The 13,807-nt window shown below is 45.0% G+C and overlaps 2 protein-coding genes across 12 annotated transcripts in view; one reads left to right on the top strand and one right to left on the bottom strand.

Annotated features, from left to right (window-relative positions):
• Positions 1 to 9,093, bottom strand: part of RECQL5 (RecQ like helicase 5) — a 39,249-nt gene extending 30,156 nt beyond the window's left edge. For 3 of the 9 annotated variants that reach the window (XM_074888898.1, XM_074888899.1, XM_074888900.1), the window contains exons 1-8: positions 8,971 to 9,066; positions 8,270 to 8,400; positions 6,888 to 7,009; positions 4,581 to 5,099; positions 3,754 to 3,859; positions 3,198 to 3,309; positions 841 to 1,003; positions 399 to 481 (exon numbers count right to left, since the gene is read on the bottom strand). In XM_074888898.1, the coding sequence (XP_074744999.1) occupies positions 399 to 481; positions 841 to 1,003; positions 3,198 to 3,309; positions 3,754 to 3,859; positions 4,581 to 5,099; positions 6,888 to 7,009; positions 8,270 to 8,390 (1,226 nt within the window). In that variant the 5' untranslated portion in view covers positions 8,391 to 8,400; positions 8,971 to 9,066. Of the gene's footprint in view, positions 1 to 398; positions 482 to 840; positions 1,004 to 3,197; positions 3,310 to 3,753; positions 3,860 to 4,580; positions 5,100 to 6,887; positions 7,010 to 8,269; positions 8,401 to 8,793; positions 8,814 to 8,843; positions 8,912 to 8,970 lie in introns of those variants that run through there. The other 6 variants (XM_074888896.1, XM_074888897.1, XM_074888892.1 and 3 more) reach the window with 5 other exon arrangements.
• Positions 9,094 to 9,122: 29 nt separating this feature from the next.
• Positions 9,123 to 13,807, top strand: part of SAP30BP (SAP30 binding protein) — a 31,200-nt gene continuing 26,515 nt past the window's right edge. For 2 of the 3 annotated variants that reach the window (XM_074888911.1, XM_074888910.1), the window contains exons 1-3: positions 9,123 to 9,278; positions 9,442 to 9,551; positions 12,620 to 12,667. In XM_074888911.1, coding sequence (XP_074745012.1) covers positions 9,164 to 9,278; positions 9,442 to 9,551; positions 12,620 to 12,667 — 273 coding nt within the window. In that variant the 5' untranslated portion in view covers positions 9,123 to 9,163. The remainder of the gene's footprint in view (positions 9,279 to 9,441; positions 9,552 to 12,619; positions 12,668 to 13,807) is intronic. The other variant, XM_074888912.1, reaches the window with a different exon arrangement.

Here is a 13,807-nt window from a genome sequence, read left to right as displayed (position 1 = left end):
TCTAAACGTTTCCATCCCATGCTGATTAGGCCATCTGTTTGTCTCCTTAGAAGAGGGATGATGTAGTGAAGGAGGAAAGAGTCAAAACAAAAGCAAATGCAAATAAGTCAGCCCATCATCAAAGATAGAACACAGTAAAATCCATAGCCAGAGGACTTAGAGTTTAACATCACCATGTCACTTGGTCAGGCTCCAAGACCAACATCTCAGTTAACTCAGAGGTGGGAGTGAGCGGGAGATGTCTCGGGGACACCTTCCTCAGTCTGGACAGCAAGATACCAGGTGATTCATTCAGTACTTTTTGTCCTGGATATGCAAGATCTTAGCCATAACAGTGCCTCAGAAGGGACAGGGCATGGTTTCTGAAACATTAAAGTGTTTGAAAGAAGTGCACTTACCCCAGCTCCTCACAGAAGTTCACAATGGCATCAAAAGCTGTCATCACAGCTTTGTCAGATTCCTTTAAGGTGCCTTTTTTTTCCTGAAAGTAGATGGGGACAATAACTATAGTCTTCAGTTTAAATATAAACAGATAAAGTAACTCTAGTGATGACCAAATCTAACCCTTCTGATCAATATGGCAAACAGATACAGACACCACTCTGCTCCACACTTCTGCTCACCCATGCCTCTAACAGAGCTGGAGCTGTATCTGGCAGCCCTTCCCCTTCCTGCTTCGCTCCCTTCTACTGTCCCTTGAAACAGGGCTACAGACAGCTCTAGACCCAGAAACACTCATTTCATCTTTGCATATTCAGAGGCCACTGCAGGCAAGAGGCAAACCAGATCAGAGCAAAGGCAGCATATCTAGGCAGGTGGATACTATTCTGCAGATCTTACTTGGATGTTAGAGAGCTCCTTCTTAATCAGAAAGCTGACTTGATCCCGGTCATTCCTTGAGTAATAGAGGCGGCAGCAGGATGGCTTCCCATCTCTCCCAGCTCTGCCAGACTCTTGGTAATATCCAGCCATTGACTTTGCGATATTCCAATGGGCAACAAATCTGCATGTGATAAGACAACGGGAAACATAAGGTTGCAGGTTTCTCAGGTCACTGCATACATGATTGTGTTGGCTGTGGACATCAACAACACTAAAAAGACAGGGTAGCAAAAGCATAAAAGACAGAGGATTTAGCAGAGCAAGGTATTTTTCACGCAGAAATTGAAGTCCTCTTAACACAAAAGACACATGGAAAGCAGCAGAGCTATAAGAAAACAAATGCATCTGAACAACATGTGAGCAAGATGTCACTGCAAATGCATGGAAAAGAATGAGCACATGAATATCTCAAACGTGCATACATTGTAGGGCTATGAAGACTGAGAATAAGGACATTGATTTAAGGAGTTTGGGAGATTTTACCATAAAATACAGCATTAATAAAAAAGTCCTATTTATTTTGTGGAACACAATTTGAACATTACAGAACATGCTTTAAAAGACTCGATTTTAGAAAGACACTTCTCTTTACCAACAAAGTCTGCATGGGAATTCAGTGTCACCAAGCTTACTTGTAGAAGAGGGCATCCTTCCTAGTCAGCAAATACAACTGTAGAATCATTACTAAACTTTCTGTAATCTCTGAAGGAAGGTTTTCAACACACGACTGCAGGACTGCTTTAAACCTGCTTGTACCTGACTATTCAGCAATTCAGCTTATACCTGTGTTGAGAGGATTTTACAGTACAGTAACGCTGCCAATGTTTTAAATACCAGTCTGCTTCAAAACCAGCGTGTCCCAGAGGCAGGTATGATGCATATGGGTGTGGAAAAGCAAGCAAACATGTTTCTTCAAACACAGACACTCCAGGAACAGGTCAGGCAGGAAGCATCAGAGCCCTATACATTTAATCCCCATCAGGAAGTTTACTGAAGGAATTGATAAATAATCTCTAACAAAACTGAATTAGCAGTGAAGAGAGGGGAACAAATTCTGTCAGAAAAAGAGACACCTCTGTTTTCCCTTTTGTCCAGAAGAGTCACCTCCAGAACTTGTCAGACCTGATCTTACTTGATAACACACACGTGAAAACTCAGAACTCTGCCAACACAGAGCAAAGGCTAAGCAGCAGTGCCTTGTTGCCTGGGCTCGGGTATTATGTCCTTTAAACTATTACAAAACATCCTGTGAAGAGTCATTTTAACTCCATTCCTTGAAAACCAACCATATTACAGGCATATTCCACTATATTTCACTCTCAATCAGCCCTATGCATTTCAGTTATTCTTTGCCTTTTTTAATGACTACTGCACTAACAGGGCAGAGTGGTTTCAGCAGGTCATTAACTCCTGCTGCTATCCCAGGAGACTTCTCATTTCTGTTGGGCAACATGCATCAAGCATGTCAGAGTCTGTCATTGCTCTGGGATGCTGCTATCTGGCAGCACAGTGGCACAGAGAGGATGGCAGAGTTGTGAACTGATGTGATTGTCTCAGTGACGTCCTGCCCTTCTCCCACAGCGTTCAGAGCAATTGCTTTATGTGGATTTTAGAGTAAAGATTAGGTCTGTGGGGGATGTTGTGTGAGCTGCACCTGAGTTACCTGAGTGATCACAGCTCATGATACTAACTCAGCATAGCCATACTGCAGTGCAGGAATTCTAACACAGAGCAATTACAGCGACAGTTAGAAGTCCCAGAGGAACAGCAATTGAAAACACGTGCAAATTTTCTGTCCTTGGACTAGAGCTGCATTTTTTATATGGTTATTGCCATTTGTGAATGCTATTTTTTCCCCATTGCATTGCAAAAGGAGATCTAAAAAAAGCTGGCTCTGACTATTTTAGTAGAGGGTGTATGAATTATTTTAGGTGCAGATTTTCTTCCCACTGCTTTTTAACAGCAACTATTGCACTAAGAGAAGTGAAAGGGACAGCTGTGACTGCATTGAGATGGCTCTTTTTGAAACCCTGGAGGGTGTGGCAAAAAACAAGCGTTCCTCCAATTTTCTTGGTTTTCAAGATGACTGGCAAAGAGGAGCTTTGGTATCTTGTTTTTAATTTCTTTACAAAACCCTTCCAGGTTTGTTTTTGCTGCTTCTAAGATTAAAAAAATCTCAGCTCTGTTTTTGTGGGTTTTAGCAAGTGTTCATCAGGCATTTTAGTGAGATGTATCAGGTAACAGAGAGACTGAGGCTTTCACTTCCCACTGCTCAGGTTTCAGGCTCTGGTGGTGCACAACACAGCCTCACACACCTGACGTTTGCTTTGTCTACTCCCATTCCAAAACTGATGGTTGCAACAATAACTGGAATCTTCTCCTCCATCCATTCATTCTGGATTGAAGTCCTATCAGCTGCCTTGAGTCCTGGGAAGGGAAAAAGAGGGAAGGAAACAACAAAAAAAAGAGGCAAGAGGATTTTTCTCCTCCTCCATTCCCCCATTGTGAGCCAAGCCCTCACTGAAACAGACATGTACATATTCCTCTCTGTCCATGCTTAAATTGGCCTGCGATCAAGCAGAAGTCAGCAGCAGCTGACTTTCAAAGAGAAAAATTCAGATCCCTCCTGGGATAAAAGCAGTTGTTACATTTAGGCCATGCAAGTTCCAACAAAACCAACAGTTCTGGAGCGAAGGGAATGCCATTCTGTTGAAGGCCCTGCATTTACCTCACAGACCTGATGCATCAGCATCAGACACATTGCAGACCATGCCAAGAAAGCTGTTCTCTAGGTAGCCCCAACCCAGGCCTTAAAGGTGGTCCAGATCAGTTCTACCAGCTACTGAGAGATGCAGGTGCAGCTTCTAATACCTGCGTGATAGGCCTTGGCTTTCACTCCTCGGTAGCTCAGTTCAATAGCCAGCTGGTCACACACATCCCTCATCCTGCAGTACACGATGCCACAACCGGAGTACACCTGGACACACAGGAGAGGAAGTCCATGAGACTGTCTGAAGCCAATCAACAAAGCTGCAGTCATTAGCGTGGTGGACACAGGAAGGGTGCCTAAAGCTCATCTCTTCTCCAAGCTGATCCCCCAGCAACTGAAAGATACTGCTGCAGCACAAAAGTAAATCAGCCATAAAGAGAGTTTCCTTACAAGTCCTACAAGGCCTAACATCAACCAAATATGGTCCCCCAATCCTCTCCCAGTGGGCACAAGGCAAGAAGCAGTCTCCCTCCGCCTTACAGATAAACTCAGGTGCAGAGGCTATCACTGAGAATTATTTTGGGAATATTAGAGCAGGAAATTCAACACAACACTGCAAATGCTTCCAGTCACCCTTGCCACACTAGAAGAGCAGAACACAATCAAACAGAATGATCACCTCAGACATGGCAAACCAAGACAGAAAGGCTAGTTGCATATTCCTAACCCATCTTCTTTTAGACCAACCCCTTTCTGAGGCCACCTCTGGAAGGAACACAGCCTTCACATTCTAGCTATTTTAGAAGAACTAAAAAACATACGTGAGAACTTTGAGGAACTTAAAAAATATACGTGAGCACCTTCCCACCAGGGACCTCCTCCTTCCCTGCCACAGACCTGTTGGGGCCATGCTAACCACTGCAAGGTCAGTGACCATTAAGGTAGATTTTGTTCAAGTTTAGCCTTCTTCCCCAAATGTAAAACCTACCCCAGCGGTGTTCTTCACTTCAAGCGCCTTCAGACAGAAATCCTTCAGGTTGGTGTATGGATCAGTCAAGAGCTCTTTGAACTGCACATCATAGAACAAGTTAGATCTGAAGCAAGGAGTCTTAAATGTGGAAAGTGGCTGCTTTAGCTTAAGCGCTGCCACAATGTCCTCCTGGACCTGCCTGGTGGCAGTGGCAGTCAAGGCAACACAAGGTGTATTGGGTATGCGAGTGCGCAAGGTGCCCAGCCGTAGGTAGTCGGGTCGGAAATCGTGTCCCCACTGGGAGACGCAGTGCGCCTCGTCGATTATCAGGTAGGACAAGAGGTTTCGGGACACCAGAGAGTTCAGCGTAGGTTGGAAGGAAGAGGCGGCTGCCATCTCCGGGGTGATGTACAGGAGCTTTACTTGGGGCTTCTCACTTGCTAAGTCAGCCAGGATGGTCTTCTTTTCCTGGGCAGAAAGCTTGGAGTTCAGGGAGCAGGCTTTGATCTTCAGAGCTAGCAAGTGATCCACTTGATCCTAGAGTAAATACAAAATTAAAATTAAACAAAAACCAAATGGATATAAAGAAAGTCACCATCACCAAGAAAGATTACTAGGGAGATCCAGGATCGAGTCTCAGGACAACATCCACCTACAGTCTGCATATTTAGAACTTCAACTCTACACGCCTTTATCTTCAGCTGTGAGCATATCTGTCCAGCTCTAACATCCAACTGCATTTTTGTGCATCCATTCACTTTAAGACAGTCTTTTTGCCGCTAGGGAACACCGCAGGGATCTGTGCAGAATAACTCATCATAGCCACAGTGAGCTGAAACAAGCCACCAACGCGTCTCAGGATTTACACTATCAAGTCTCACAGATGGAAAATGAACACCACCACCCTACAATAACAGAGTGGATTTCATTCCAAAACAGCTAAAGGATGTTACAAACACAGCTGAGATAGGACAAAATACAAGAATCATGCAAATCACCACTGCCACAGAACCAAGCCTGGATGACAATCATGCCCTGAAAACCAACAAGAAAACATGGCATCACATCCAGATGAACCCTGGGCGTACAAATTCACCTCCCTGTCCCTCCACTGAGCTGTTCACTTGCACTTGACTAGCATGTAACATTTCAGAAGATATGAGTAGTCCTGAAAAATGGGTATCTCATTATTTCACTCAATAACTGGTTTCAGGGATTGATTTAATATCCGCCGGTTTTTGTTCACAAAGTCAACTCTCAGCCTTCCCTATAATAAACTACACAGACTAAGCTCTTGAAGTTTGGCTGCACTGAAATACATCACGATCATTGCAGGCAGAGCCACCCCACCTCAGGACTTGATGAGAAGACCTCTGAAGGTTCACTCCATTTCTGTTCCATAAGACTCATCGAGCCCTTCTCAACATATTTGTTGCTCTGACACATTCTGTTTCCCCTGCAAATCTTACAGTGGTAACTTTTTTAACCTCCGTTTCACTGATAAAATATTTCCTGGAGCTTAATTAGAAATCCTCTCACTTGGAACAAACTCACTATTTATAACACCTTTCCAAGATGTATTACCAGGCCTGCTCTTAATTCTTAAAATGTATTACATTAAAACTGTAAAGTAGTTAAAAAAAAACCCACAAAAACCAAACCAGCAGCCTATAACACCAGATATCATGCAATGTTAATCAGATGCTTTACAGAAGTCTAAGCATGGTACAGCTGCTCTTACAGAGAGGTGTTTCTTCCAACAGGTGATGAAATAGTAGAAAAGGCAAATTAGAGGAAAAAAAAGGTCTCACAGGTGAAAGTGCTCAATGAGCAGCTCTGCTACAGCAGCTTCTTCCCATGACAGAAAGACTGACCACAACAAAAAGCATTTCGATGCAGAACAAATTATGCCTTCACAGGCAACTTCATCATTTCCAGAGTTATTACTTTACAGGTAAAATGGCAGTTTTCTTCTGGGGAAAGATCCAGTTTGGTCCATTTGAGGTACTTAGCTGCTTCTGTATAGCACACTGGAGATAAAAGACAGCTGGAGAAAATGGAGAAAGGCTCAGTTACAAAAACCACCAGGTTATTATTAAAGAACAGAAACCTCCTTTGAGAGAACTGCATAGAACTGCATACCAGAGCTAAGCTGCTCTGCAGCTAAGTTGCAGTCTCTTCGCCTAATACCAGGGTAAGGAAAACACACTGAGACATGAAGATGGGAATCCAGAGGCAGGCCAACAGCAGAGAGGCAGCTGTGCCTCCAGCGTCTCCCGACCCCCTTCACTGACTGCTTTTCCAGAGCTGACAGGAGACAGTTACCTGAATCAGTGCAATCAGAGGTGAAATGACAATGGTGATGCCCACTGCCAGAACTGCAGGAAGCTGGTAGCACAAGGATTTCCCTGCCCCTGTGGGCATGCATACAAAGACATCCTTCTCGCCTGCAAAGACAACAGAAGAAAGCTCAAGGCTCCTGAGTGGTGGTGAGTTCCCAGGGCTCTGACTGGAGGGGTGGGCAGCAAGGCTTGTAATCTGCGAGAAACAGCATATGTGTGCACATACTGTGTGGCATACCAACAAAAGACACTTCATTTTAGGTTCTCAAAGCATGGCCATACTTTGCATGCCTGCAATAGTCTCCCTCAAAGAATCTCTGATTGCTTTGTAAACATTCAGAAACAGCCTTACAAAAGTACCAGAAAATACACAGAAACCAAGATAAAGAGAAGTTAAACAAGTTATTCATGTTAATTCTCTTCCAGACAAGCTGCTTTCACTCATCTTACAGACCTCCAGTTACCAAATTACCAGCCCCATGACAGATCTTTACCACATCCTCTTAGAGCTTATCCCAGAAAGGTACCTCCTAAGAAATAAGGGTTGGAAATTCCAACCGCACAGATAATATCATGGGGTTAGGAACTGTCACTGCGCTAAGCAGTATCCACCTCACGTCAGGGAGATGCCAGTGCCTGCAATGCTAACAGAGACACCCTGCTGACAGAACACTGCTTTTGGCCGCTCTGTTGTCCATAGCACGTTTGCATAGCTGCTGGTGATAGATGCAAACTGTAACTCTATCCTCGGTGCTAAGTTTGACACTGTTCTGACTCATATTGTGAGACCTGCCAGGGGAGCTAACTGTTGGCAGCTTGTATGTGTGAACTGCCTGTCCAACCAACAGTGGTATGCTGGGGGATATGTTAACACCAGCTAAATCATGTTTCTGATAATGTCCACATGATTCAGAGAACAGATGTAAACACTGCCAGGAGATCAAGTCTTCTACTGGTGTAATCTCTAACACAAGAACAGGTTTACTCTGAAAATGTATAAATGCAAACGCTTTTGACCTCACCTGACCATAAACATGCTGGCAGATGTCTCCAGAGGAGATACCAACAATACTACATTTTAATCTCCTATTTCCTAGTTGATGCGATGGTGGTGCTACAAAACTAATGCAAAGGAGAACAGGCAGAGCAAAGCCGTGCTCAGAGAGCTTGTGTGCAGCACATGCTCGTGCTCCTGTGCCACTCAAATGATCTCGGAGCAGAGGCAGCTTAAGAGGGCCAGGTGGTCCTGTCTAGTCCAGATGAAGTGTCTCCTCAAAACAGGCACAATACCAGCTCCTGCAGTACCACCTCACAGGAAGATGGAAAACCCGACACATTTCACATCTTCCCGATGCTGAGCCTCACCTCTCGCCACAGTCATGGTCGCGCTTTCCTGCAGGGAAGTCTTGAAGGACTCAAACCCGAAGACTTTTCGCAGTGTTTTCCGGACCCTGCCTTCCAGGCCCGGGGGAGCCTCGCCGCTCATCTCAGAGAAGCTGCGAACAGTGACAGGAACCTGAATGCCACCACCCTCCTCTAGCTGAGGCCTGCCCTGTCTCATTGCCACCTGGGCGACCTCCCCCATGGCTGCCCTGCCACGCTCCCCCTTTTTTTAGACACCCCCTGTGCCCCCCAAGGATGCTATCCGGGTCCCCTCACTGGAGCAGACCCCAGTATCGCTTATTGTAGAGCAGACCCCGCTGAGGCCTCCCCATGGGGCACGGGCTGGGCACAGCTGGGGCCTGAGGGTGGCCATAGCGGTGGGGGCACCTCGCTGTCCCCCAAACCCCCCACACCCCGTCATGGGGAACGGGGGGGGAAGGCAAGGACCTTCACACCCACACCCCTCTGCCCAGGCGGAGGCCCCCTTCCGCCGCCTCATCTCATACCATGTCCTTCCTGCCCGGTGTCCCCCTCCCCATCCTCACCGCAGCCGTACCCCTCCTCACCCCGACCCCCGCCCTCTCACACTCGGTCAGGGTTCGGCAGGTGCTGTCGTGGCGCCGCGCGATGACGTCAAAAGCAGCGCTTAAAGGGCCAGCCCCCACTATAAATAGGCCGCGCACCTTTTATCCCTCCCCCATACAAACTCTGCTCCGTCTCGCTGAGGATTTTTCTCCTCTCGCCGTGCGCGGACGCCGGAGCTGTCCCGGTTTAACGCAAGTTCGCTTAGAGCAAAGGAAGGGCGGCGTTGTTATGGCGACTGCGCTGTGCGCGTCATCTCCGCGCGCCGGAATTCCGCTGCGGCCGAGGCGGAAGATGGCGGCGGCCAAGCGGAGCGTTCTCTCCTCGTTGGCGGTTTATGCTGAGGATTCGGACCCGGAGTCGGACAGCGAGGCCGGGACGGCGGGAAGCGATGGGGGAGCGGCTACGGGTGAGGGCAGGGAGGGGGCCGGGGAAGGCGGTGGACTGGGACGGGCCGTGTGGGGGTACCCGGGAACCTGCCCCGGCCCGCCGCCTTCTCCTGCGTGAGGGGAAGGCCCCGCTTGTTGCCACCGTCCTTGTCCTCATCGTTTTCCTTTTCTCTTCCTCTTTAGGAGAGAAAGGAGGCCTGGTCTCAGTTGGGTACGGAGACGACGACTTCACCCGCTTGGATGGAGACGAGGACGGGTATGAAGAAGAGGATGATGAGAACAGCAGGCAGTCAGTAAGTACCTCTATGCTCTGAGAGCTTGCCCTGACCCTTTTCATACATTGCAGAGGCTTTTTGCTCTCCAAAGAAAGCCCCTGAGCAACAAACCGTGATGGAACCCAGAATATCTAACTCCTGGTGTGGGTTTCAGTGCTCTCCAAATACTTATGTTTGTTTTGTTTTCAAGTAGAAAGCATTTGCCTTGAAACCCATCAGCAGCTTGGCACAGCTCGTGTTGTTTGTTACTAACTGTGTTGATGCCGTTTGACTCTTCTATGGGAAAAAGGCTGATAAAAGTCAACAGCCACACTAAAGGAAAATTATTTTTTGATCATGGTTGACACGTATGAGAACTTTGTAAAAAGAACACACTGTTGTGTGGTCAGCTGGAGGATTGAATAAAGTTCTGTGATGTCTTAAATAATTCTTTTGTGTGTAACTCAACCCACTCACTACATCAGGTTACCTTGATGTAACAGTGTCCTGTCTGGGCGTGAGTGGCTTTTGTTTGTCATAGGTGCATGGCATGTGTATAACATTACCTAAATATTGAGATAACTGTTGCATTGTGAGACAGGGCATGTAGCTCAGTGCTATGAGTGCAGCTGTAATACACTAAGGATATATAGTTCTGTCATGTGTCTATAAGAGCAAAACAGTGAGTTTTGGGGGAATGGGGATGGAGGTTGTCTCCTTTCTTTCTCATCAACCTTTTGCTGACCACTACATTATCTTGTCCTTGTTCTAGTGTTTTGGCTACACAGTAGAGGAAAGAAATAGAGCTAAGTTACTATAACTTTTCCTCATTAAAGTCTACTTTGTGTGCATGAGATCAGCCTCTTACGAAACACTCTCTGTTTCTGCTATCTGTTTTCCTGAGTAGCAGACAAGAAATTTCTCTGTCTCTTGTTCTTGCTTCTGTTCTGTCACTAACTGGAGAAGGTGCAAGCAATAGCCTTCAGGGTCTGCTCCTGGCCTCTGGCTAAGCAGAGTAATGATGCTTCTTTACTGCTTCAGTGATTCTTCTTTTCATATCCTAAACTCTAGACCCTCCTTCAACAAGATCTCTTTAATTTGAAGAAAGCAGTAGGTGCTTGTCAGGACTATCTGTGCTTAGTTTGCATTGACAAATGGGCAGGTAAATGGAGTAGCCTTTATTACACGCACAATTTTTAGTGCAGATCACAGCTGTCCATCGTTTGGGAGGTACAACTTGCTGTCAAATGATGGCAATTGAACAAGTCACTGGTGTCAGCCAGTAGGTCTTGTCTATATTTGCAGTTACTGTACAGACATGTGCAGGTTACACAGGGTGCCTGCTCTCCAGTCTTGTTGCAGGACAGCGGTGCTTGTTTTTTGTATTAAATATTCTTTGACCAGAATTGAGAGCTACCTTGATATCACTTGTGCTAGTAGCTTATTGGTAATGAGTTGACTTTAGAAAGCAGTACGAGTTGGACTCAGGCTGTCCTGGGCTTTTATCTAAACAAGTCTGTGCTGATATTATCTACCTTAACAGTGACTGAAAAGCCTCTGTTTTTTCAAAGGCAGTTCTCAGTAATGCTTCTTGTTTGTTGTTATTGTTTCAGAGATGTCCCCTGTTAGGTAAGGAGATTTTGGGAGCTGTTTCAATTACCTGTCTATAACATGAATGATTCAACACGTTGCTTTGTTGAAAAGTACTTTTATCTTTATAATATAGGTGGGACTGTGGAGGGGAGAGGAATCTCATTTGTGACAAACACCAAGTTACTTGGTACTATGGTTCTTTTCTAGTTACAAACTTACTGTTATTAAACTTTGACAGTTAAGACTGAAATATTGGCATATGTGCATGTTTCGGAAAGGTAAGCTGGAGAGTAGCTGAAGTGAGTAAAGAGTTTGATGTCTTGCTTCTGTGGAATATGCATGTTAATTCAGGCAATTAAAATTTACTGATGTTATTGTGTGGTCATTCTCTAGCTTACCTTGCCAGAACTTGCTCGTGTGCTAATACTCAGAGGTGGGCATTTCGTGGTGAACTCTTCCTTTCAGTTGCATGTAATCATCTCACTACTTTTTTGTTTTTCTTTTTGAAGCTGAAACACCAAGTTCTTGTTTTGGGGACAAAGTTGAAATTTGTGGCGAAGTTTGGAGGAAAAACCATTCTGCTGAGTTGTGTGAGCATGAAAAACATTTTCTGCTCCTCAAACTTGTTTTGAACCCAGAATATGTATTTATGTCTAGATTCATAGGTAACTCTAGGATCCCCAGTGAAGTAGCTCATCGGGCAGTAGAAGGGCAGGCTTACCTGCCAGTTCAGGCCAAGGCTGGAGCTTACTTCTCATGTAGTGTAGAATTTTACACAAGGCTGAGTTCAGTATTTCAAGCTATCACAGGGTGGAAATTTGTCCAGTTCTTTGGTTTATTTCTGGGTAGAAATAAAAACTGAATGGAGTCTGTTAACTAAAACAGTGAAATTTGTCAGTGGTTCCCTTCTGTGCAAGTTCACGTCACCTGCAAACGAGGCTACGACAGCACTACACAACTAAGAAAGGTGCGGTGACAGCTGGCATCACCGGATCTTTGGAACTTGGTGCTAGGCCAGCCCCTCACCAAGCCTGCATGTTGGGTTGGATGGCAGGCCAACTGTGTGTCCTGTGTGTGTTGCTGATGTATGCCTGGGAGTATAATAGGTCTTGCAAATGCTGCTTTTTCTGTGAGTACTGCTAAATGGGGGCGAAGGCAAAAAGCCCCCGGGCCAACTGGAAGGGACAGAATTATCAAATGGCAAATGCTTTTTTTCCCAGTTCTGTTGCTGCTTATTGTCTAGTTCCGAGCATTCAGGAGCTGCATGCGTTTTGCGGGGGACATCTGCTACTGAGTGATGCTTTTGCCTAACAAAAAAAAAATTTCCCAAACAAACACTTCTTTCCCTGACTGTAGGACTTGTTTTCTGGTCATGAGTGGGTGGGGCAAAACTAACTTGTGTGGAAAGGGTCTTGGACTACTGCTGGGCTGCAGAATGCAAGCCCTTTGCTGTAAGTGCAGTTACTTGCCAAGCCTGCTCTTTAAGCTTAATCCTGTAAATTCTTGTCTTGTAGGAAGATGACGATTCAGAGACTGAAAAACCTGAGGCTGGTGACCTAAAGGTATTTGGAAGTCTGGTATGGTGGTGGGGGGGAAGTTCAGTATGAGAGAAATAAGTCTTAACAGCATGGCTTGGTGTTCGTTTGTGATCTTCCGTAGCTAGTGTGATACTTTCCTTTTTGTAGCTGTAATGTGTTTTTTGACTTTAGTTCTGGCTTCTGCCAAAAGTAATTAACAAGTTAGGTTACAGGCTGAGTCACGATCAAGACCTGCGTTCGTGAACTTAGTGCATTAAATTTAATGCACTTATGCATTAGATCTGAGGTAGGTTTTCTGACAGCTCTGGGAGATGTAGCATTCAGTACAGAATTCTCTTATGACCAGTATTAGTAGGAATACTTTCTTCATTTAGAACAACTTAATGAATAAATAAATGATCTTATGCTCCTAGAGGTCGTGAAATGTGTCAGAATCAATTCAATCATCTCCATCTCTTTCTGTCCTTCTGAATGAAGATGTTTTGTAAAGGTTGTATTTAAAATTAAAAAAACGAAATAAGATCCTTAGATGATAGCTATCATAAATAGTTGAAGTCATCTTTGTCTTGTGATTACATCTTGTTTCTGCTGAACAACAGATGTTTAACAGCACAAAGGAACATACATCAGGCTAAAAGCTGGAAGACAGAGGAAAGACCAAACGCATTTGAAACTTTATGGAGAACTGTACTCAAATTTCTGTGCTAGTTCAATCCCCCATATAATATAATCAGTCTTGTGGGATACCAAGTGAACAACAATTTCAAGGGCCTTTATTTTATCCAGTAGCTTCCTCAAGGATGCAGATGGTCACGAAGCTCTGCGAAGGAAACCAGAGGACTGCTGCAAACAGATTCTGTAGAGCGTTCCAATTAGCATAGGGCTTTGATAGGACAAAATGAAGGCAAATGAATGTGTTCAGCTATTCTGCTTAAATGAGTTTTATAGCAGCACCTTTCAGTATCCACAATATTTTTAAGGGTTTATAGTGATACACAGTTGAAAATCTTGGCAGCTGTACTGCAGCTGAAGTCTCTTGCATCAGTGTGTGAAATATCATTAATGCCTCTGGCATACTGGTAGGAGGCATGTGGAAATGCAATGTATTGTTTCCTTTCCTTGTCACAAGAAAAATAAATTACCTCTTTTTTTGGAAGAGAGGAA

Source organism: Strix uralensis, chromosome 19 (genome assembly GCF_047716275.1).
Source record: "Strix uralensis isolate ZFMK-TIS-50842 chromosome 19, bStrUra1, whole genome shotgun sequence".
Taxonomy (NCBI): Eukaryota; Metazoa; Chordata; class Aves; order Strigiformes; family Strigidae; genus Strix; species Strix uralensis.
Note: the sequence above shows the minus strand (reverse complement) of the source record. Positions and strands in the feature narration are given on the sequence as shown.